The 23,445-nt window shown below is 51.4% G+C and overlaps 7 protein-coding genes across 7 annotated transcripts; 2 read left to right on the forward strand and 5 right to left on the reverse strand.

Annotated features, from left to right (window-relative positions):
• Window positions 1-695: 695 nt before the first annotated feature.
• M430DRAFT_95914 (hypothetical protein) lies at window positions 696-3,715 on the forward strand (the record flags this gene model as incomplete). Its single annotated transcript, XM_024869913.1, has 4 exons — window positions 696-1,103; window positions 1,158-1,427; window positions 1,480-1,941; window positions 1,994-3,715. The coding sequence occupies 4 exons, from the start codon at window positions 696-698 to the stop codon at window positions 3,713-3,715; spliced, it is 2,862 nt and encodes a 953-aa protein (XP_024724327.1).
• A 1,009-nt stretch (window positions 3,716-4,724) lies between these two features.
• Window positions 4,725-7,954, reverse strand: M430DRAFT_115706 (hypothetical protein). The gene is made up of 5 exons (XM_024861602.1): window positions 7,461-7,954; window positions 7,277-7,384; window positions 6,781-7,198; window positions 6,497-6,709; window positions 4,725-6,439 (listed from the first exon to the last, which is right to left on the reverse strand). Exons 1-5 carry the CDS (start codon window positions 7,529-7,531, stop codon window positions 5,054-5,056), a joined length of 2,196 nt encoding a protein of 731 aa, XP_024724328.1. The 5' UTR covers window positions 7,532-7,954; the 3' UTR covers window positions 4,725-5,053.
• A 743-nt stretch (window positions 7,955-8,697) lies between these two features.
• Window positions 8,698-10,625, reverse strand: M430DRAFT_206076 (hypothetical protein). The gene is made up of 8 exons (XM_024864333.1): window positions 10,391-10,625; window positions 10,212-10,259; window positions 9,966-10,095; window positions 9,761-9,804; window positions 9,602-9,701; window positions 9,190-9,546; window positions 9,055-9,133; window positions 8,698-9,006 (listed from the first exon to the last, which is right to left on the reverse strand). The coding sequence occupies exons 1-8, from the start codon at window positions 10,444-10,446 to the stop codon at window positions 8,780-8,782; spliced, it is 1,041 nt and encodes a 346-aa protein (XP_024724329.1). The 5' UTR covers window positions 10,447-10,625; the 3' UTR covers window positions 8,698-8,779.
• On the forward strand, window positions 10,449-10,993 carry M430DRAFT_33335 (hypothetical protein; the record flags this gene model as incomplete). The annotated part of the gene is made up of 1 exon (XM_024866349.1): window positions 10,449-10,993. The coding sequence occupies exon 1, from the start codon at window positions 10,573-10,575 to the stop codon at window positions 10,990-10,992; it is 420 nt and encodes a 139-aa protein (XP_024724330.1). The 5' UTR covers window positions 10,449-10,572.
• Window positions 10,994-11,779: 786 nt separating this feature from the next.
• Window positions 11,780-14,993, reverse strand: M430DRAFT_134454 (glycosyltransferase family 35 protein; the record flags this gene model as incomplete). The annotated part of the gene is made up of 6 exons (XM_024862353.1): window positions 11,780-12,474; window positions 12,539-13,528; window positions 13,577-14,086; window positions 14,137-14,402; window positions 14,454-14,774; window positions 14,837-14,993. The coding sequence occupies 6 exons, from the start codon at window positions 14,991-14,993 to the stop codon at window positions 12,031-12,033; spliced, it is 2,688 nt and encodes an 895-aa protein (XP_024724331.1). The 3' UTR covers window positions 11,780-12,030.
• Window positions 14,994-16,450: 1,457 nt separating this feature from the next.
• Window positions 16,451-18,114, reverse strand: M430DRAFT_206138 (hypothetical protein). The gene is made up of 6 exons (XM_024864334.1): window positions 17,821-18,114; window positions 17,415-17,760; window positions 17,237-17,365; window positions 17,054-17,183; window positions 16,766-17,004; window positions 16,451-16,715 (listed from the first exon to the last, which is right to left on the reverse strand). The coding sequence occupies exons 1-6, from the start codon at window positions 17,942-17,944 to the stop codon at window positions 16,616-16,618; spliced, it is 1,068 nt and encodes a 355-aa protein (XP_024724332.1). The 5' UTR covers window positions 17,945-18,114; the 3' UTR covers window positions 16,451-16,615.
• Window positions 18,115-19,944: 1,830 nt separating this feature from the next.
• On the reverse strand, window positions 19,945-23,048 carry M430DRAFT_134459 (hypothetical protein). Its single transcript, XM_024862354.1, has 6 exons — window positions 22,576-23,048; window positions 22,436-22,505; window positions 22,366-22,380; window positions 22,229-22,310; window positions 20,283-22,177; window positions 19,945-20,226 (listed from the first exon to the last, which is right to left on the reverse strand). The coding sequence occupies exons 1-6, from the start codon at window positions 22,638-22,640 to the stop codon at window positions 20,038-20,040; spliced, it is 2,316 nt and encodes a 771-aa protein (XP_024724333.1). The 5' UTR covers window positions 22,641-23,048; the 3' UTR covers window positions 19,945-20,037.
• Window positions 23,049-23,445: the final 397 nt, after the last annotated feature.

Raw genomic sequence — 23,445 nt, forward strand, 5'->3', positions numbered from 1 at the left:
GCTGTCAGAGCTGTAAGAGGCTATAGGCTGGCCTGGGGCTATACACCGTACACAGACAGGACCCTACCTAGGTATCGCAGATCAAAGCCGAGCTGAACAGGAAAGCCCAGATGACAAGGAGCAGCGGTCATTGTTTAGAGTTGTATTGTCGTGCTGTATTGTTGGGATCCTTGAGAGAAGACCTGACAGCTGTTTTCCGGAATCCATTTTGCTGTTGTTGAAGTCAAGTTGAACCCAGCTTTGTCTGTATCACTCCTCACCTCTCCATCGCCCCGTCCCGCCTCCGTGGCTCTTCTCCCGCTCTTTGATCCATTACCTATTGCCGGGTTTCTTGTTGTCCGACTATATTGTCCTGACTCCTGCGCGAGCTGAATCCCGGAAACGGGAATACGGGATACGGCAGGCCTGATAGCCCCACGCCCCCGGCTGCTAGACCGCCCCCGGAGTCGCTCGCTTCGATGTTCGAAGAATCCCGCTTGCTTACTTACACACATTACGGAGTACTGTAAGTATCGTCACCCCCCCGGCGTCAATCGATCTTCAACGTTTGACGGGCGGGCACGAGACTTCTGCACAACGCTCAATCCAACGCCCTCACCATGAACAAACTCGCCAATATGAGGCACTGGTCAGAGAGAATGGGCCCTGGCTTTGGCATCAAGCCGCAGCAGCCAAATAACATGGGAATACCCTCGATGACGCCTCAGCACAAGACGACACATGGTTCACCTCCCATCTTACCCCCTTCGTCCGAAACACCCATATACTACACCTTCAACGTGCCCTTTGCATCAGATCTGGCGGGTCCCAATACCGAAGATATCCTCTATGCCACCGCTGGAGCAGTCCTGCGATGGACACACCCTGAAGACGCGCCTGACGATGTGCCTGTGTACGAACTGCCCGTGCACGCAAACAATATCGCCAATCTGAGGAAACTTTGCAGCGACCTGACAAACGGCCCTCGACCCATAGAGGCTTACGTCAAATCCTCTGAGCCAAAGCGAGTGAAAGGTCAGGTCACCACAGTGTGTCTTTCGGGTAGCCCGGACGTGGTCCACGAATGCAGGGAGACTATCCTGAACGATACACCCCTGGCACTGGTAAGTCTTGAGAGTATACTGCGTAGGAAGTTCAGTGTGTTTACAATCCTCTAGCGATGCGCGGTTGTGGATGTCGACGGGGAATTGGTGATTGACAAGGCCGCCACTGCTCTTAAATCACACGTGGTCCTCCACCTCGACGAGATCGCGAAGTTCTGTGGAGTTGATATATTCCTACTCGGTCCCAAGTTTGCATCCCTCTCAGATGGACTTGGTGGGAATGGGGAGGCAGGCCGGGATCAAAGATGGAGAGTAGCTATCTACGGAGATATGGAGAGCACAGAGCACGCGAAAACGAGAGTCTTGATCTTTATTGACCGACTAGTTAGTGACACCCGTAGATATAACCGTGAATGCAGCGCTGACGTTGTCTTAGCTCGGACGTATTGTCGACTTAACGATGCTCGAACTCTCATTGCACACCGTCATCTGTGGTCGATCTCGAAAAAATATCAAGCTGATTGAATCAGCAACAAATACCGCAATCTACTTCCCACCCCCATTCTCTCAGGTCTATAGATATTGCCCTGCTGGAGCTCAACGTCGAAATCCTGAAGAGATCTTCATCACTGGAGACACTCACCAGAACATCGCTATGGCCAAACAGAAGATACACGAGCTTGTGACCCGTATCAGACTTTTCATGAAGGATGCTGTGGTCTCTGCTGCAAAAATTGATAACATTCTCCTGACAAGGCTGGATAAAGTGCGCAAGATCATGGAGACAAATGGGACATTCATCCAATTCCCAGCTCTTGCATCACAGCGTAATATGATCCGGATTCAAGGCGTGGAAGGCCTTCATGTGGAGCGTACAGTCAGAGACATTATGGCTCTTGTAAGTTTTCTAAGAATCTATCATAACATTCTCTATGCTTACATAAATACAGACTGGACAGTTCTACAGCGCTTCATGGTGGATTCAACAGGCCGAGACAATGCGCCTGCCATCTCCAGAAAACACGAGGACTATGTTGTCTGATATCTGCGCAAATTCTGACGCTGATGTATCTTTTGACAAACTGACCTTCACAATCACAGGCTCTGACGATGCTGTGAAAGCTGCTCTGATGGTCATCTCGGATATTAAATTCGTCGCGCGGTCTCAATATACGATACGAGTGAAAATCGAACTAGCGAATGAACACAAGGAGTTTGTCAGTGGGAAGAAGAACGGCAAGATAAACAAGATTATGGGCCAGAGCAGTGTGCAAATCATCTTTGATGGCTTCAACGAGTATAACTTCAACATCGATGTCTGCGCTGCAAATTACGACGCCATGAAGACCGGACTAATGCTTGTTGAGCAAGAAATGCCAGCTTCCATCTCGTTCCACGTTCCCGACCAGTACCACAAGCGCATCATTGGTATTGGTGGCCAGCACATCCAACGAATCATGAAGAAGCACTCGGTGTTCGTGAAGTTCTCTAACGCCATGGATCGCGGTGGTGTTGGTCGAGAGGACGACGACATCAAGGTCGACAATGTCATCTGCCGAACACCCGCAAGGAATGCGCAGAACCTCGAACTCGTAAAGTCGGAGATTTTGGATATGGTTGACCGGGTGGACTCCGAGTTCACGAGCCAAACTGTTACAGTCGATAGATTGTACCACAGGCAACTGATTGCTCGCCTCAACCAATTGGAGGAACTTGAGAAGAAATGGAACTGCAAGATCATCTTCCCAAGTACCGAACAGGCCAGTGACCAAGTCACCATATCCGGTCCTGAATGGCAGGTTCCACACTGTGTTGATGAATTTCTCGGCTTGGTTCCGGACAACCATGAGCTGGTCCTAGCAAGTTCACCTAAACTCATTGAGTACCTTCAATCTAAGGAATTCCGGACAGGTCTGATGCCGAAGCTGAAATCACAGTATGTGGTTGAAGTACAAGTGAGGCAGGACGAGACTGAACGGACTGAGGACAATGGTCCCACTGTGACCTTGTTCTTGACCTTCACTCGTAACAATGCTGGTGGCGTCCGAGATGCTATCGACTTCCTTACTGCTAACCTTGCATCTGCGGGAATCGAGGCTACTATTGTCAAAGGCGTCATTGCCCGACCGAAGTCGGACTCTTTCGAGGAGTCTCTCCCACATTTTGCTACAAAGCTTCTCCAGCATGCTCCACCTCCAATTTCTACTGATTCACCGACGAAGACATCTTTCGGTGACGACGTTGCGCGTGAGAGAAGCACTATCTTTGACAAGCTTCGCAAACCGGGAAGTATGTCTTCGATCTCTTCTTTCCTGGAACGACGCAAGAATAGCTCCCATTCGCCCGGCGGCTCCTTCTTCAAGAACGGCTCCAGCAACGTATCCAAGTCGTCTTTGATCTCTGTCGAATCCACCCGAAGCTTCAACGCCGACCGCAACCCATGGAATGACAGTGGTGTCAATTTGCCGGACAACGACACTACCCCATGGCCCAATCAACCTTTCGGCAACGGCGGTGGCATCAACATCGAACACAAGCCTTCCCAATTGCAACATCCAGGTGATGTGACCCCGAGGCACACAATGCGGGGCTCAACTGATAGCGGCCGCCCCTCAACTTCTCATTCTACAAACTCAGGATACCCAGGCCCCATCGGCCCACCGCGTTCTTAAACGGCCTCATTTTCCAATTTCCTAAAATTATTGTGCAGTACCCCGGCTGGATGTATACCCTGGCGCGCAATACCCCAATACCACATGGTGCTTTTTTGTTTTTGTGTTTGTTTTCGCCTTCTTCCTGCTTTTGTTTTTTTCCGTTCTGTGATATGCGACGCACGTTTTGAGAGAAAAAAAAAAATTTGCATGCGGCGCCAGACTTTTGAGAAATCATATATAGAAGATTTGCGTACACGGCGCGTAAGGAAAGAGGAATACCAATTTGCTTTCTTCATGGTCGCCGGCGTGGGAAATAATGGTTTTTACATGTTCTCCTCTTACTCTTTCATTTGATGGTCAATATCAGGGCACTCTCTGGGGGATGGATGATGATTGAGGGAGGGGGTGTGGTGTTTGAAGGAAAAAGGAAGGGGGTTGTTGTTGATGGAGCTGCTGCTGATTCGATGCGATGCTGAACGAGATTGACGAAGGAAGGAGGCGCGTGGGTCTGTTTGTGTCATGATACCCATGCAATGAAAGAACATGATGAAAGTTGGTTGTTTCTGCGTGATGTGCTGAGGGGTCGAGTTGAGACTTTTACTAACCAGTTATCAATCATCCCTCATTCATTCTATCATCTACATCAAACAGCCCATCCAGTCATCACCCCTCATTATAGCTATCATCTACATCAAACAGCCCATCCAGTCCAGTCCAATCTAATCCCGACCTCAGCCAGCCAGCCCTTCTCAGCACCAAATGAATCCCCAAGAGTCGAACAAAAACGAGCTAATCACAAATCAATCAATCGAAATCACCCACCCTTCCCAACAAGCCTCTCTCTATCTGTCTATCAAGACCTCCCCTTCTTCCCTTTCTTTTCATCTCTTCTCTTCCTTTCCCTTTTTTCCCTATTTCCATACACATACACATATATCCGTCTATCTATCTCTTAACATTATGTTACTTACTTATTTATCAGATAAAGAGAGGGAGAGAGAAAGATCTAGGAGGGGAGGAAGAGGGGGAGGGGTATATCAAATTCATCCAATTCATTCAATTCATTCATTTATCATAAATCCAGACTCTCTACCCAAACCAAACCCAAACCCAAACTGAACAAAAAACATACTAAACCAAAACAAAAAAGCAGATGGTCGGTCCAAACAACGCCCATACATACATAACAATACTATCCCTACTTACCTACCTATGCTATGCTATACACGAAATGCTCTAACTATTATACTTGCTTGCTTGCTTGCTTGCTAGCTTGCTAGCTATTAATTAAACTGACTATGCTGAAAATAGAATCCCCCCCCCCTTTCTACTCCCTAACCCCCCGAACAAAGAAACTCAAGAAGAAGAAACAGGAGGAGGAGGACTGCCACTCGCAGCTCGAACAGCATCCGCTACGGCTCCCGGATCTACGACGATTGGTTCGTCGCGCTCTGCCCAATGTGCGGATTCTGGAGCGAGGACGACGTCCGCGACTGCGACTGCTGTTGCTGGTGTATCATCATCATCCTTCTCTTCTTCTTCATCCTTGTCTTCTTCTTCATGCTTCGCCTCCACCTCCACCACCTCCTCGTCTTGCGAGCGCGACAGCGAAGCGCGAGGTGCGGAATCAGTCTTTGGCGGATCGCTCGTCTGCGACGAATGGCCCGCCTCGGAATCCGCATCGAAGATATCTTCTCTGTAGCTCTCCTGCGTACCCGGCCTTGCAGTCGTCGCGTCGTCCGAGAGCAGCGGAGAGGCCGAGGTTGCTGCTGCCGTCTCCTTCTCTTTCTTGACCGTCGGGGTAGTAGTAGTGGTGGTGGTGCCGGCGGACGCGCTGCGGCCCCAGCCCGCGCGCCGCTTCTCGCCCATCCACGTGCCCCAGCTGCCGATGTAAGCGCCGGCCTTGCTGCTCACGCTCTGTTGGGCCTTGGGGTCTGGGGGCGGGCCGGCGATTGAGGCCGGGCGGGATCGGGATGCGGCCTCGCGCTTTTGCTCTTCGTGTTTGCGCCGCTGGCTCTCGCGCAGGGCTTCCATGTCGGCGTAGAGTTTGTTGAAGACCGTGCTGGCCTTCTCCTTGCCGGCCGCGAGGTTGCGCCCGAGCACCTCCTTGCCGACGGCGAACCGCTCGTCCAGGTGGAACTCCTTGACCTGCTCGGCGATGCGGCGTTGCACGTCGTCGATGGTGAGGCCGCCGGCACACGGGTGCTTGGGCTCGACGACGTCGAATAGGTGGCTGTCCGTGAAGCTCTCCCAGATGCGGTAGTTCTCGGAGCGGGTCCAGGCCTCGATCCAATCCATGCCGAAATCGTGCGCCGGGTCGCCTTCGACCTGCGGCAGCATGGCCTTGGGGTCGTTGGCATGCTCATTGAGGTAGTTGTGGCACTTCACGGCCGAGATCAGGGAGAGGAGGTATTCTTCGAATTGCAGGCGGATGAACTCCTCGCTCCCGACGTACCCCAGGGTCTTTGGACGTCCAGGGTTGGACTCGTCCCAGGTATCATTCACGGACTGGGTTATGAAGTCTATCCAGCGGCGGTCAGCGGCTGAGAGGGCTAGGGATGAGCGGAGGGAGGCGGAGGAGATGTTGATGGTGTCTTCGTCGAGGTTAATGAGGATATCGCTGTACCGGTCTTTCTGCTGGAGCAGGAGAGAGTTGGTCGAGCCCACAATGTACGATTTCGTCCCGTAGTCCGCCAGGATATCGAGTTGCTGTAGAGGCGTGTAAGGACCAAAGAGACTCCCCTATGACAACAGATCAATAAAGCTAGACGTTAGATCAGGGGTGAGGCCGCTCCATACCTTTCCAAAGATCTGCAACGGCAAGCCCATATAATTCAACAAGGAATTCCTATCGCTGGTCTTCAGGCTCGTCGGCCTGACCAGCCCTTTCTCGTAGCCATCCAGCTCCGGATCCGCACAGTCTTGCAGGTTCCGGATCAGCCCCGGGATCAGCGAGATGAGAGAGAATTGCATCAGGCAGAGCCTCTCACATCTCGATCCAAAGAACAGCATCTACACATCAAACGATCAGCACCTCTAGCCACCCTACACCCGCTCAACCCAGCCAGCCAGCCCCCACGTACCTTGGGCTGCAACAGACAGCACTTGAACAGCACCAACGTCTGCCACTTGAACTCCCTAACCAGCTCCCGCAAACTCATCCCCAGATACTCCTCCCTATCATCATCCGCCCCACGCGCCCTCTCCTCCTGCAACGACTCCTGGAACCTGCGCAGGATCTCGGTATCGGCGAAATCCCGCTGCGCGAACCACGCCGTGGTCACGACGCCCAGCCGCTCGCGCAGCACGCCGAACGACTGCGGCGAGTCGGCAATCACCACGACGGCTTTCTGCACCGTCGAGCGCGTCACGTCGGCGGGCCGCGAGCGCAGCGCCGAGGCGTCCATCTGCTGCGTGCAGGAGATGCCGAAGAGGGAGGTGGCGGGCTGGGAGGCGCGCGCGGGCCGCAGGAGCGTGAAGTAGGAGAAATCCTCGGAGGAGCTGGGAGGGGCGCGGGGCGGTCAGCTTGGTTTCCTTTCTTTTCTGTTTCTTGACTTATGAGAGGGAGGGAGAACTCACGCGTGCGCGCCGTCGCTGAGGGCCATGAAGGGGAGGAGAGGCCAGTCGTTGTCGACGGCGGGGTCAGTCCCCTCTTCAGCGCCGAACCAGCTCTCGACCTCGGGGCCTCTGGTATCCATCCATCGATTGTCAGCTCTTGGACTCTTGCTCTGCTCTGCTCTGCTCTGCTCTCCTTTTTACTCACCTAGCATGATGGAAGCCCACAACAGTCACCAGCGGCACAAAGCCATTGGGACTCCCCCGTCTATGCTCCATGCTCTCCTCGAAATCAACCACCCCCCTACAGCCTCGTTTCTCTCGCGGCAGAAGAAAGAAGCCAGCCAATTGATGAGAATTTCCCTTCGCAGACCCAGGATCGCTCCTTCAACGCATGGTGTTGCACTCCCTCCCCCTCGGATTGCGGTGCGGTGCGGCGTGCGGATGATGGATATGTTGGAGGTTAAGGTAGAGTTGAACAAGAGTTCAAGTTGGAAATAATTTTGCTGGCTGCTTGCTGCTTGCTGCTTGCTTTCCGTTGGAGATTACCGGACGGACAGAGGTTGGCCTTCCAATCAATCAATCCCCACTCGAGTGTGGATAGCTCAGATATAATCGAGCGTCGGCGACGACACAACCCAGTCGAACATGAACAGCGTATTAATCGATATAAATAGTCAATATTCTATATCAATATCAATATAAATATCAATAGCAATAGCAATAATATAACAGGATGTTACTTGTCGGGTCCGGAAAACCAATCTAACAAGAAGAAATAATTCTTTCTGCAAGGCCAGCGAATCCGCGCCGTGCCAATCAATCACCGCCCCCGTGCTGGGTAGGAGGGGCCATCACGTGAACACTCACATGCATCTTTCGAGTTCACTTACGAAGTGTTATTCCCAAGAGAAAAGAGCAGTAATCTGCCAGAAACCCAATCTGTTATTTCCTTTGGGGGTACTTGCACAGTAGTACGGTTTTGCATATGCGTTTTTTATGTTTCGCTTTCCTTGAAAAGCCCTCGCCGCGTCCTCCCCGCCTTTGCCAGACAAGCTGAAAGCCCACACTCAGCTTCCTAAACCATTTGACTGAAAGGGTATGCCTATCGTTATTGTCCTATCTATGGGAGGGCGCCCCGTGAAGAAGGGAGGCGTCTGTCCCACATCCCATGCATTTATGTTATTACGCCGGAAGAGGAAAAGATAAAAAAGAAAAAAGTACCAAGAGCCATGTCGCCCACCCCCAAGAGCTCTCCCAGATAATACAAGGAAAGAGAGTTCCACATCCATCGGCCCAGTTCGTACCTGTCCATGATAAGGATGGGAGGATGAGAGAACTGACGGGATACCAACTGCCATCATTGACCATTTGTGATCTCTTCCATCGGTTGGTTACTATCACTCTCGACGTTGTGGTAGTCAAGAATCTCGGAGTACCTGCAGAACATACCAGTTAGTCACGCTCTCTCTCCTTTTGCCGATGAGCTCGAAGGACAAGGTGCGCAAAGCAACTGCACTGCGCCTTTTAAACCTCGGCTTCTGGGTCGCAAGCGTAAAGTTGTTCGTACATCATGATTTTCCACGTATCCACCGGGAGATCCGCATCATTAAACGACCAGTCGAACTTCTCCTCCGCGACTGGCTCATCCGTGGGGTCGTGGTACGGGGCAAGGTATTCGTGTGCGAGGGCATCGGCTGCCTTGACACGCTTTCGGGGGTCGAACACAAGCATCTCTTCGAGGAGATCGATCGCTATTCACTGTCAGTATATCAAGGGAGATCCAGATCAGGGCAACGCACCCAAAGGATCAGCATTCTTAAACTTGTCCTTTAATGGCTGGCGTTCGCGCTTGGGGAGGGATTGGACGAATCTCAAGGTCTATGAACTTATTAGCGCAAGTCACCTAACCACCATGCGCCAGCAGGCTTTCTTACATTCTCGCTGGCGATCGTGTGAATCACATCATCCGGCGGGGTTCCCAGAAGCTCGGTGATGATGGAGAATTGGTTGACGTGGTCCTTCCCTGGGAACAGAGGCTTGCCCTCCAGCATCTCTGCGAAGATACAACCGGCGCTCCAGATATCCACCTCCACGTCGTACTTCTGCCATGTGAGCATGATCTCGGGAGCCCTGTAGTATCTCGTCGAGACGTATCCGGTCATCTGGGGATCTTGGATGCGCGCGAGGCCGAAGTCGCAGATCTTGAGGTCGCAGTTCTCATTGACCAGGATGTTGCTGGGCTTGAGATCGCGATGGACGACGCCTGCGGAGTGAACATATTTCAAGCCACGCTAGAATCGTGGTCAGCTCTGCGATGGGTCCCCGGTTTGTTCTGGAGTTGCCTACCAGGATCTGGTAGAGGAAATATTGTATGAACTGCTTCTCGAGGGGTCTTGAGGTGAGGAGACGGTGCAAATCAGTGCCCAGGAGTTCGGTAACGAAGTAGCTGCAGGGCCGGTCAACAACGCCGGAGCGGGTAGGGCAGAGAGGGCAGGATGGCCATACATATCCTCGAGGGGAGAAATGAAGATGTCGCTGAGTGAGATGACCTGCAGGATGTCAGCGTCCCAGAATCTGCATGCGTCGATATGTATGTATGTATGTATGAATGTATGTATGCAGCGAATGTGTGCGGCGGTATCTGCGTATTATGTGTATGGTCGTGTGTGTGTACGAGAAGAGGTGAAGGATTCGGAGAGAGAGAACTCACGTTCTCATGCTTCAAGTGCTTCAGAAGCTTCAGCTCGCGATACGTCCTCTTAGACAAGACGGGGGTGCTGAAGGGCTTCATGATCTTCTTAACGGCGACATTCTGACCGGTGAGTTGATCTTTGGCGGAGCTTCACCCATCCGTTAGCTTTGCTTCTTCTTTCCTGCTGCTGCAGCTCAAAATATATATATAATATCATTCGACCTTGGCCAAGGTGATTGCGGGCGCGCAGGGAGCAGTGCGTACCAGACAAGACCAAATGCGCCCATGCCCACAGGCTGAAGATCCGAGTATCTGCGCACACCACGCCATCAGCTTTCTTTGTTCGTGTGTTTCGTAGGAAGAGAGCGAACGAAGGAAGGTGGCGGGTCCCCCCCTTCGTTCGTCTCTGGGGAGGAGGAGGGGGGGGACCACCCCGCGCGTACCTGGAGGTGATCTCGAAGGTGGTGCCGAAGATCTGGGCTCGCACGAATTCGGCCATGATGGGGGGGGGGGGAATGAAGGACTGGAATTGGAGGGGAGATGGGATGAAGTGTTGTTTTTCGGTTTTGGTTTTGGTTTTGGATAAGAGGCGAGAGAAAAGGCGGGTTGAATGAACTGTCTCTGGATGGTCCAAGGGGGGCCAACAAGCTGGGACGAGGATTGGAAAGGAGGGAGGGAAAGCGTGGGTCTGGCTTTTGGACGGAGGGAGCAAGAGGCAGTCGACGGATGGAACGATTGGGGCGGGCCTAGCAGAGACGATTGTTTTTCGCTTAAACGCCGCGAGAGGAGTGGCAGCGGGCGTTGTTTGTTGTTGTTGGGCTGTGTGTGGGTTTTTGTTGCAGTGGGGTTTATGGATTATGGATTATGGGATTATGGGAGATGGGGAGATGGGGACATGGAGATCAGGAGAATGCGATCGGGCGTGGGACCAGAAGGGAGTGGTTTGCGCCTTTTCGTTGGGGGTGGGGAAAGGGGATTCAAGAGGAGTAGTCTTAGGAAGCAAGGCAGAGAGACCAGAGACACGACACAAGAGACAAGAGATTAAGAGACCAAGAGAACGGAGAGACGGAGAGACACGAGAAAGAGGGGAGACAAACAGCAGAAAACAAGAAGGTTGGTTGGTCTTTGGCTTTGGCTTGGTACAGAGTGGCTAAGGGATCCAAGCTGCGGGATAAGTCTTGACCAACTTGACAATTAGTCTCTTGCCTCTTGATGGAGAGGTTCCAGCTGGGGGGCGGGTGCCGTATCACACTAAGGGGGTGTCTCTAGTACACACATCTTCACTATTGCAACAGGACGGGAGGTGTCAGGCAAGTCAAGCAGCGTGGTACCTTAAACCCACCTGGGCAGTAAGTCAGTTAGTCACCTCTCTCTCTCACTCGAGCAAGTCTTATAAATCCATCCATCTGTACCTTACGTAGGACAAGCAAAGTCTCAAGAGATTTCTCTTTCTAATCCCCGAATGATCTCCCCTCTCCGGAGACATCTCCGCTCAGATGTGTTGACCGTGGGTTGCCCGTGTTACCCGTGGTTATTCGCCCCCTATTATCTGCCATGTTATCTCCTCTCTATTTTACCTATATGTAAGGTATATATTCGATGTATCTCTCCATGATCAACCCACCGACGTCATCGCCAATTGGAGCCGGGGAACCACGGAACCGCCGACCCACGGACCCACGGAACCACCCGGACATTCGCCTGGGGGACAACATGGCAAATGCTACAGCAGGAATGCCTGATTATTATGGCCACTCAATTGCTCAAAAGCCATGCGCGTCATCGTTCGCCTTTCTATCCGTCTCAGGCCTAGCGTCGCAACCGGGAAATCCCATCTGCCGCGCACGCCATCCCCGGAAGGCGCTGGCCCCGGTTCGAGAACGCCATCGACGCATCAACATTACTGTACGGGACACCTCAATACACAGACCCCCCTTTCACCTCTGCTCGGACGGCCACATTCACGTGATGCCACTTCTTGCATCCATCATCGAGTGAGTCCTGGACGCCGTGGCCTTGGATCAATCCATTCATCCATTTTTTATATTACACTAAGAGGCCATCGTTGCCCTGTCTCTCTCCTCTACACCTTCCCCTTCGCCACGCCCGCCCCCGCCTCCGCCTGCTCGGGGCTCTGCGGCTCCACGTTCCAGATGCTCTCCGCATACTCGTTGATGCACCGGTCGCTGCTGAAGAACCCCATGCGCGCAACGCTGGTGATGCTCTTGCTGATCCACTCGTCCTGGTTCTTGTACGCCTCGTCCACCAGCGCCTGCGTCTGCACGTAGCTGTGGAAGTCGTCCGACACCAGGTAGTAGTCGCCGTGGTCCTCAATCGACCCCGTCAGCGCGCTGAAGGCTGCCGCGTCGCCGAACGTGCCCTTCTTGATCTCATCAAAGACCCTCGCCAGTGCAGGGTCCAGCGTGTAAGAACCGTAGTTGTGTGCGTGACGGAGGTCCTCAACATCCTCCGCCAGGTTGCCGAACAGGAAGATGTTGCTCTCTCCAATCTCGCGAGTGATTTCAATCTAGCATCGCCAGGTCAGCACGTGCTACTCACCAAGGAGGGAGAAAAAGGGGGGGAAAGCTCACATTAGCACCATCGCAAGTGCCGATGATCAGACCTCCATTCAGGACAAATTTCATGTTGGAGGTACCGCTTGCCTCCGTACCAGCAGTCGAGATGTGCTCACTCACGTCGCTGGCAGGGATAATGATCTCGGCCTTGGACACGTTGTAATCCTCAACGAAGACAACCTTCAGGAGGTCACCAACATCTTTATCATTGTTGACAACCGCACCGACGTTGTTGATGAGGTGGATGATGGTCTTAGCCATCCAATATCCTGGCGCTGCCTTGCCACCAAAGATGGACACCCGAGGCGTAAGTTTCTTGCGCTCTTCAGGCGTCATTGCTTTAATTGTAAGGTATCTGTGGATAACGCCAAATATGTTCATCTGCTGGCGCTTATACTCGTGCATACGCTTGACCTGGACGTCAAAAAGAGCCGCTGGGTTGACTGTGATGCCTGTCGTCGACTTGATGTGTCTAGCAAGCCGGACCTTGTTGGCATACTTAATCTCTTGCCACTCCTTCTTAAATTCCTTGTCATCGGCATATTTCTCGAGTTCACTGAGGAGCGTGAGATCCTTGAGGAAGCCGAGGCCACCGATCTTACTCGCAATCAACTCGGAGAGTCGGGGATTTGCCTGGTGCAGCCATCGTCTTGGAGTGATCCCGTTGGTGACGTTAGTGAACTTGTCGGGGCCGAAGATCCTCACAAAGTCCTTGAAAATCGTCGTTTTGATGAGATCAGAATGCAGTTCTGCCACTCCGTTAACCTTGTGGGAACCAACGATGGCAAGATAGGCCATGCGAATCATCTTAGGTGAAGATTCCTCGATGATGGAAACTCGAGCAAGTAAGTCTCGCTCCTTGGGGAATGTACGCTCCACTGATTGCAGGAAGAACAAGTTGATGTCGTAGATGATTTGCAGGTGACGGGGGAGCAGATTCTGGAACAACGGAACAGACCACTTCTCGAGGGCCTCGGGAAGGACTGTATGATTCGTGTAGCCAAACTACAACTGTTAGCATTTCGCACTGTGGGAATTATGAAGAATGCTTACTGTATTGGACACGATTGCCCATGCCTCGTCCCAATCAAGGCCTTCTAGATCAACCAGGATGCGTTGGAGCTCGACGATGGCGAGGGTTGGGTGCGTATCGTTCAACTGGATGGCTACCTGGTCGGGGAACTCCTTCCAGGCACGCTTCGATTTCTTGAAGCGGCGAACAATGTCGTATAATGAAGCAGCAACCCAGAAGTACTGTTGCTTCAAGCGGAGCTCTTTACCGCGGTCAAGGTTGTCATTGGGATACAAGACAGCGCTGATAGTCTCAGCACGTTGCTGGTCTGCCACAGAACTCTCATAGTCGCCGCTATTAAACTTCTGAAAGTCGAACTCTCCACTAGCAGCTTTGCTAGACCAAAGGCGCAGGTTATTAGTCGTAGAAGTTTCAAATCCAGGGATTGGTACATCGTAGGCAACGGCCTTGACGATCTCGCCACCATCCCAGAGAGAGATTTGCTTCCCTTGGCTATCCTGATACTTTCTCACATTGCCATAGAATTGAATCTTGGAGGGTGTAAGCTCAAGGTCAAACAATATCATTGGGGGCTACTCACATCCACAACAATGTCGTGTCTTGGAAACTCCCAAGGATTGAAGTCAAGCCAATAGTCGGGAACTTCAACTTGATACCCATCTATAATCTCCTGCTTGAAGATTCCATATCGGTATCTCAATCCGTAACCCCAGGCTGCAAAGTTGAGAGATGCCAAAGAGTCTAAGAAACATGCCGCAAGCCGGCCAAGTCCGCCATTACCAAGGGCAGCATCATGCTCCTGCTCGATGACATCCTCAATGCGGAAACCGAGATCTGTAAGACCCTCTTGTGTGGAAAGTTAGCACAGACGAGACCAATCAAGGGAGGAGACCGTACGTTGAGCAACATTCTTCAATCCCACATTCAACATAGCATTATCTAAAGCCCTCCCCATCAAGAACTCCAAGCTGAGATAGTAGACTCGTTTCCCATCAGCAAAAGTCTGTCTCTGTTGTGTACGGTTCCACTCGGTGATGAGCCTGTCCCGGAAAGCCAGACTGGCGGCTGCGTACGCAGCAGTCTCGTCGCAATTGAACATACTGCGGGCAAGTGTTGTTTCGACATGACGGACGACTTCTCTTTCGAACTGCTCTGTGTTCGTGAAGGGACGTGTTTGATACTTCTTCCATGCAGCGCGTTGAGGTTCGGGGATCGAGGCTATTATCGAACCATATTAGTATGTGACTGTAAAGAACCACGAAACATGAAGTACAACTCACCCTCGACACTTTTGATCTCACCCGCTCCGAAGCCAGTGAAGGTACGCTTATGCTTTGGTCTCGAGATGCCCTCTGGCCCAACGGGACCCTTAAGGTCAGAGATGGGAGCACTAGTAGAGGGACGACGCTCCCTCGGAACTGCGATATTGGAAGCCATATTTTTTTCTTATTTTGCTGATTGATTGATTTCAAGTAAAGGAATTCGGGACAGAGCTGGAGAATGGGGTCTGATCAGAAGATTCGAGTGCGGGGTGGAGATGGCTCATAGCAGGGCAGCAAGCAAGCTGCTGTTCGTTGCACAGTGCCAGCAAGTGGGAGCTGCAGAAGCGGGGATGCCGGGGGGTGGGTGCTCTGCTCAGATCAAGGCTGCGATGCAGGAGCGGTGGAGGGTGACTTGATTAAATTAACAATATCTCTGAGAACAAGAAGCAAAAAGCGAGATGGATGAATGTTTTGTTGTCAAGAGGAAGTTGAAGGAGGAGGAGTTGGAAAGGGTTTTATGAAAAGATACCAGGTAGTTAGTAGCTCTGGCAGAAAGGGAATGTACTCCCGTCTGGACTTCATAGCACTTGCCTACCTTACCTTACCTTACCTACGCCAGTTAGTCTAGAACTATTGCATCTCTCTTGCCACTATCAAGTTTGCCATTTTTTCCAATTTTAGCTGCGAGATCGAAAGGTAAAGCATCTTAGATACCTTTAGTCTCATACTTTATCAGGGTCTAATCTGACATGACACGCCGGATGCGGATAAGGACGGTGGAGTTGGGCTACCTTAGCTAACCCGCCAACCGATGGGCATATAAGGTAGGTAGGTATCTTTACCTTATTTTCCTCGTATCGAAATACCAGTATGAGGTATCTAGATTGAGTAGAAAACGCCATCGCGGACCTAGGTAGATGAGGCCTTTTTTTATATTTGATTCATCTATCTATCTACTTATTTATTCTTTCAAGTTCTATTTTATTTTATTCGGTTTTACATCCCAATTTTCCCTTCTCTGCTGCTTCGAGATACGGCTTCACATATCGTGTTTACAGTCGAGCAATCACCCCATATCGAGCATGACGCAAAATCCCGGGCGTTCCCGCGCGCGGGGTTGTTCGGCAGGGATCAGGTGATTCGGCTACGCTTTCGCCGCATGTGCTGACTCAGCCATGTCCATGTTGAACTGAGATGGACAGTAAGAGCTGATAATGTAAATGAATGCGTGGTGCTTTGGATTTGTCCCAGTGTTGGGCTGGATTGAATCAACGTCTATCATAGCCCACCATAAGAGCAGCCAAGATTCTGACTTGATCTCTTTGTCACTTCGCCTAACGCCCACGAGCAGGGCCGCTGCTTTAGACAGTCCCCATCCACACGCGGCAATCATCCTTCCACACGGCAATAGTTCTAGCATTCGCTCTCTCTACAAAGTGACAATGGCACCCTCTCGTAATGATGCTCGTAGATCGCAAAACCGTAGACTCCCGGCATTGCAAAATGCATCTGCGAGAAAGGTCTGCCCAACATTCCCTTTTCCAAACGAGCGCCCCTCAACCTGCTGCCTTCAGCAAAAGAATCCTCCAGAGGGACCGGCCAATCTACCGGATGCGCGCCTATTTATGCAGCATCTGCGCGGCAATACCTACCACCTGTGCGGGTCAGATGGCCACTCCAAACTCCTATACGTATGACCCCGAACGAAACGCCCGCTCCGCTGAATTGGGAGGATTCCAAAAAGGGGAAAAAAGAAAACCCAGCCAAAACCCGACGTGATATATCATGAAATAAAGCTCACAGGATACCCGAATCTCTGAGAGCGTTTTGTAGAATCGTCTCTTTCACAGCCGCGAAGACCAGTCGGATATTGGACGTGTCGGTCGCTTGGGTAAGGCTAACTATGTTAGAAGCTCTACATATCAGCAAGGGAAGAGCGGAACATACTGAGGATATAGATTGAGATGTGCGCGGTTGACTTGGTTAAATCGCCATAGCAGGTATTTTGATGCTCGGCCAATGTCGTCTCCACCCGAGTAGTCCGGAAAGTAGTTGCTTAAAGGTGAACGTCCGAGCTTCTGTCTGAAGAGATCGACCTTGTTCAGAAACAGGATGATACTGGTCCGCATGAACCATCTCGAATTGACCACCGAGTCAAACAACACCAGGCTCTCCATCATCCGATTCTAATTGCTATTAGCCAGTGTCCACAAAACCAATCCTGCCATGACTAACTTGGTTGCTCTCTTCTAGAAGCACCTGGTCATACTCGCTGAGGGCCACGCAGAAGATGATCGATGTTACGTTCTCGAAGCAATGAATCCACTTCTTTCTCTCACTCCGCTGGCCACCCACGTCGAACATGCTGGGGAAGCTCGATTAGCAAGCAACACTAGCGCTACTGATCATGATGCTTACTGTATGCTCAAAGAACCCATGGTAAATCTGGTCTCATATATACCGGTCGTCTTCGTTCTGGCTCTCAAAACATCCGCCTCGACTGGTATGTATTCCGGGTCCGAAATTCTAATGGCCTCTTCAAAGAAGCTACAGCATGTCAGTTTGAGCGGGTCAGGAGGATCTAGATATAGCATACTATGGCGCGGAATCCATTAGATAGAACTCGCTCTGCCTCTCTAAGAGCTGCTCCATGGCCGGATCCTTCCACAACGAGGTGATGGCGATGCCGACTTTCCTGCCCAGAGGCGTATGGGGATCCGGATCGACTTGATAATCGAGCAGAAAATCACTGTATTCGACGTTTTCGGGGTTCTGTGGTTCGATGTCAAACTGCCGCATGGCTCCGATCAGAGCCTTGGCGCAATCAGTTAAATTCTTATAGATGGTGAGCCGATAGAGGGCCAATTCGTCGACCGTGTAGCCATTCTGATGGATAATCTTCATCTGCTTGACGATGGTCGACTTGCCACTCTCTCCGGAACCTTCTCAAGACGTTAGCCAGCCCGTTTCTCGGTCTTCTCGGTGGGGCCGGCGCTGCCTACCCAAGAGGAGGATCTTGCATTCCCGTCGCAGCCTCCGCGCATCCTCCTCGAGTCCCCGATCGATCATTTGGCTCCTCTTCCTTGACTCCTCCGCATCCATGTTCGAGCTCATGCAAGCACCCATCTTCCCGAGCCGCTGGCTGCTGCACGCGCAGCCCCGCCCGCGTGTGTGCTTGGATTCAACGTCCTGTCCTCGTCGTCAAGAGAGCGGAACCCGCTCGCCGAGGCAACTGGCCGTTTCCCTGGGCCGGGGACGTGCGGGAAGAGAAGTTGTTCAGCTTTTCTGCAGTGCGTGCCTTCGCTCGCTCGAGGCTCTAAGCAGTGACGTCCATGTGCGGGCAAGTTAAAGCACAGGATGTCGAATTTCGGCGGAAATTGAATTCCGCCTGGAGCGCCAAGTCGAGATGCAAGCGCAAACAAAGATATCAGTGCGAAAGGGCGAGGGATGTTTCGCGGCCAAGTGTTCAACGGTATCGCAGGGCCGGATGGGGGGGGGGTTGGAGCGCGGGTATTCGAGGCTGACAGAGGGATATGGCGCAAAGAAAAGGCGAGAGTCGAAGAGATGACCGGGGGGATGATGAATGGGCAATGGGCAATGGATGGGCAGGGATGGCCGGGATCTCTTCGTGGAGCCAAACGATGCAGCACGAGGCAGCCACGAACAAACAATGCAGATTATTAGAATAAGAATAATAAGAATATAAATTATGATGGTCACGGATGGATGGATGGGATGGATGGGAGTCGAAGATGATCCAAGCTCTCTCTCTCTCGCTCTCTCTCTCTCGCGCTCGGGCGATGTGGAGAGACAAAGAGCGAGTGAGCTTTAGGGCCTTGGGCGGTCTGGAGGGAAGAAGGTCAAGAGCCGTCCCTAGCACAGTGGATACGCACAAGTTCCAACCCACCGGCGGCCAAACCGGACCGTCGTAGTAGTCGCTGGGCAGCTCTATGTGGGCGACAAGCCAAGTAAGTAAGTAGTAATAATAATTAAGAAGGCAAGAAATGAAGCTGTTGAGTGTTGATCATTTTTATTGACTATCATCATCATCAGTCGGTGCCATAACCAAAGGCGCCGCACGGGGCACAGGGAATGACATACTTGTCTTCAACAATGTATATATAGCCACGATGACGATTCCCGATAGGTAAGGTAGAATAGAGCCCACGTAAAAACACACTCACTGTACAGATAATCACTGCCACAATACTACCACCACAACACCACCAGCACCACCAACCACATCAGAAGATATCTTCCCGTCCCCCTTCACCGGTTCGGTTGTCTTTCCCTACGGGCCAGTCACTGCACTGTGCTGTCTGTACCTACAGGGGGGGCCCACACCGTTGTTTGTTTGGATGTCATTAACTCCTAGAGTAGTTCCCCCCAGCCCTGGCCCCCTCTGGTCTCCGCCTCTCCCAGCATTTTGCCTGCTGCTCGAGCGAATAATATCGAGCGCAAAACCCAGTCTGCCACGCGCCATCCGACTTCCGAGGGGGAGGGAGTCGTCAAGCCATCAGCTACTGCTGCTGGGCGCTGCGGCGTATACACCACACACGGGCTGTAGTACTGTAGTCTGTAACTGCTTAAGCCTTAAAAGACGTTGTGCTACGGACCTATCGAGTCTTCTTCCCTCCATGCCTTGACCTTCCGATACTATACTATAACACTATACCGTACTATACCGTACTATACCTACTACACTATACTATAATATACTAAGGTATGCTATGCTTTACTACGCTATTATAGGGCACAGATCCTAATGTGCACGGCCCAAATGACATGGACACCACGTGCGTGCGAAGAGAGAAGAGATGGAGAACTTATAAAGCCGCCCAGTCACGCCGTCGACGAGGGAACAAGCCGAGTCGGAATTTCTTTCTTTATTTGCACTATTGTATGTACAGTCTCTACGACTGCAAGGTATCCACGATATCAAGATCAACTCCTCCTACCCCTGAGCAATGCATGTTGTGTTTGTGTTGTGAGCCGTCAAGGGGCTCCCATCGTCCGGTATGAATTCACCAAAGGAAAGACCCGTCTCACGCATTAGTCGTAGCAGTCCCCTATATGCACCCTGAGACCATCAGTTCTCCCGCCCGAGGAGACCCCCCTCCAAAGAAACCCGCCAGTCGAAATGTCACCATACGCAGTCTGGCCTTCTCGCGTCTAGCAGCAGGCAAGCATGGTAAAGACCCAAGTCGGAAAGGAAATGTTCATGCAAGATAACCAAGCTCGTCATCTTCTAAGCGCTCCAAATACTCCTTCTCCAACAAGATATCTATGCACTTCTTGATGTCCGGGATCTTGGGTACGAACCGAGTTCGAATCTGGTTGATGGTCTCGCTGACAAGCTGTGTGTGCTTCATCTTCTTGCGCGCCTTCATGATACGCACAATTGCGGACTGAAATATCGGGTCAGTAAGAAAAAATACCAATGCTCGTACTCATTTCTACTTACCTGCATCAACAACTTTCGATCTTCCTCAATGGTCTTGTGAGTCTCATCAACCTCCTGCTTCTGCTCAGACTTGACGGGAATGTTGAGATTGACCCGGATTTTTTTGCTCTTGAAGTCATAGTTCAGATGATACACTTTTCCGGGTCCAGGCTTATCACCTTCTGGAACCACATTGAGTACCTTGGCCTTGACAAATATTGCCAAACATGGATCGAGCACATCGGGCTGCAGCTGCGTAGCCTTGGCGATATCGTCGTAGCTGTTTTTGTCGTTCTCATTGAAGAGCAAGAGGATGGCCATTTGATAAGTGGAGACTTGAAAGGTGTATGGAGTCTTTTGGTTCTTGCAATAATTCGCCTTGACTTCCCCCTTGCATAGTTGCCAGAGCCACGTGAGCTTTCTGCCACTGTGCTTCTGACCATAGAAGGTCTGAAACCGGCCGTAAGCCTTGGAGATTTCAGCAGGCGGCGTAAAGTCGGTATTGGGTGGGTTCAGCGGCCAGAAGCCAGTACCCAAAATTGCATAGCTGGCATCGATTGGCTTAATGTCATCTGTGTCGACCAGTTTGGCCTCAAACTCCTTGAACCCACTGTTCAAATCCTTAGAGATTTGCATGTCCTGGAACATGCGCTGCAACTTGTTGGTGTACTCATAACCACAAGCCTCCTTTAATTTGCTGATCATGCTCGTCTCTGCATCGTCAGATGAAGAGCTTGTGTGGACCAGTCGGCGAGCCAGCATGCGTGAATAGAACTTCTGGAAGACATCCTTGTCCTCAATGTACTTGAAGACAGTCATGATTTGAACGAGGCTGTTTTCGAGGTCGCTCTCTTCCGCACCATTGGCGCTCTTCTTGAGCAAGGCATCGGCATACTTCGCGAGCAACTCGGGAGACTTGTTCGATCCGGATTTGCAGATCTGATTGCGGTTGACAAACTCTCTGCACGCATTGTCAAGTGATCGCGTGAATTCAGGCTCGTCCTTGAAAGCCTGCTTGACGAGACCTTGGTATTGTGTATGGATCTCGAGAAGAGCGTCCACGTAGACCTTCGGCTCCAACTTGTCTGCATCCACAGCGACTTTTGCAACAGCTGCCAGACCCGCTTTGCGGACATGTGCCTCGAATTTTACACGGAGTGGATCAAGACCGTCGGGTATTCTTGAAAGTAGGTTGTACATTCGCTGCATATCCTCGTAACGGTCATTGTCCAAAAGGACTTGAAATTCATCCCGAAGGATTACGGAGTGGTCAGCAATCAGAGCGGTATTGCAAGTCTTCTTCAGAGGTACGATGATATCCGCATGCAGATACATATTTACTCGTTCTTCCTCCTCTTCCAGGCGTATTTCGGCCTTCTTCATGTATTCTACGATGCTGTTTTCGGCAACGAACTGTTTCGACTCCGCTTGATAGAACTGTTTAGTTGCTTCCAGGAATGGACGCTCGAAGTTGTACCGGTAGACGTCGAGCGTTGATTTTGTAGGGTCAGCCTCGTCTAAGCCAAGGGAGACAAAAGAATCGACGATGCTTTTGATTTGGCCATGTTCGATGGTCTCGCCATGCCGTTGCTTCTCCACCATCTTCAGGACCGCGTCCATGACCTTCTCGTGAACTTCGCTAAAGAGAGTGGTTCGCCACTGGACGAGGTGTAATGTGTAAACATCGTAGATATTCTTCTTGCCTTCATCCATCTCCCGCTTGACCCAGTGTCGGTTGAGGTATCGGAACAGATGGTTGATGTATTTCGCCGCGGTAGTGTATCGGTCCCATTCTCGGATATAGAAACTCAGAAGAGCTTCATCAGAGTGAGTCTTGGAAATTTCAACAAGGCCTCGAAGATAGGAGTTGAGATAAGTGATTAGGTTTTGGTAAAGGTCCTCGCCCAGAAGGTGTGCTTTGAAAGGTCAGCATCCAATGTAGATAGTGCAGGATCTATTGATTTTACCTCCACGATGTGCGCCTCCGATGACACCCTGGTTGTTATTGCTGACTGCCTTTTGCGACGTGCAGAAGTTATGAACAGCTCTGTGTATACGTCAGAATATACGCGCCCACCCAAGACGCTCGGATTAGGACTCACGTGTAGACACCCATGTACTGCAAGTTCCCATCAGCATAAGTTGAGCGAGTACCAGTGGAAGGAGGTACTTACAGTTTGCATGTCAATACCTTCTTGTAGATTGATCATGATCTTTGAAACACCGGCCTCTAGGTATTTCCATCTGGAAGCATCGGTCAGCCCGTTCAGATCTGCCAGGACCATGACAGGGTGATGAGAGCAAGTGAACTCACGTTGCATCTAGATCCTCTCGGTTGGGTACCGGAGGCATCAAAACGGTTCTGGTTGCGACAGACATTTTGAATAGGGTGAGTATACAGATCTGGTGGCGTGGATGAGTCGAAGAGTTGGAGTCTTATACTCGGTGTATTTTCCAGCAGCTTCCGTCGATCGATCCGCGGAAGATCCTATCGCAGCCAGGTCTCCTACAAAGCTGAGAATGCACTTGTCCTGAGCCCTCAGAGGTATTCGTCAGATATCGCAACACACAAAACAGTGGAGCTGCGGAGTCGAGGAAGCGGGCGAAGATCGCGAGGTTCTCGTTCCCTAACCACGGAAGGGTAATGCGAAGAGGAGGAGGAGGAGGAGGAGGGAGGATAGAGGTCCACCATGCAAGACAAAACGTGCCTCGAGGAGATCAAGTCGCGGGGAGTCCACAGGATCTTGGGAGTGTTGGTATAGGTATAGGTACTGTAGGGAGCCTTGGGATTAGCGAGTTGAGGCTACCGCATGAAAGTTCGATACAGGAATTACATAAGGCAAGGCAAGTGAGGTCTGCAGTCCAACGTATCTCTACGGTGTTCCATTTGGACGCTCGTTCATCCACCCGCAGTCTCAGCCACAGCGCCGCAAGTGGCTGGGTCGTGGAGATGTCCCAAGGTACAGGAGGGGCATAAACCGTGCCAGGAGCAGCTCGATTTTCACCGTGGATCATGGACTGCTCAAGCAAAATGTATGGATAGAGGCCCTTGTCCTCCTTTCTGTGGCAAGACTGGGCCGATAATATACAATATTATACTTTTGCCGTCTGCTGCCACAGTCACTGACCGTCAAGCAGTGACATCAGGCTCCGGGGAGATACATCAAAGACATGCGATATGATA

The sequence above is a fragment of the Amorphotheca resinae genome, assembly GCF_003019875.1.
Source record: "Amorphotheca resinae ATCC 22711 unplaced genomic scaffold M430scaffold_2, whole genome shotgun sequence".
Lineage (NCBI taxonomy): Eukaryota > Fungi > Ascomycota > Leotiomycetes > Helotiales > Amorphothecaceae > Amorphotheca > Amorphotheca resinae.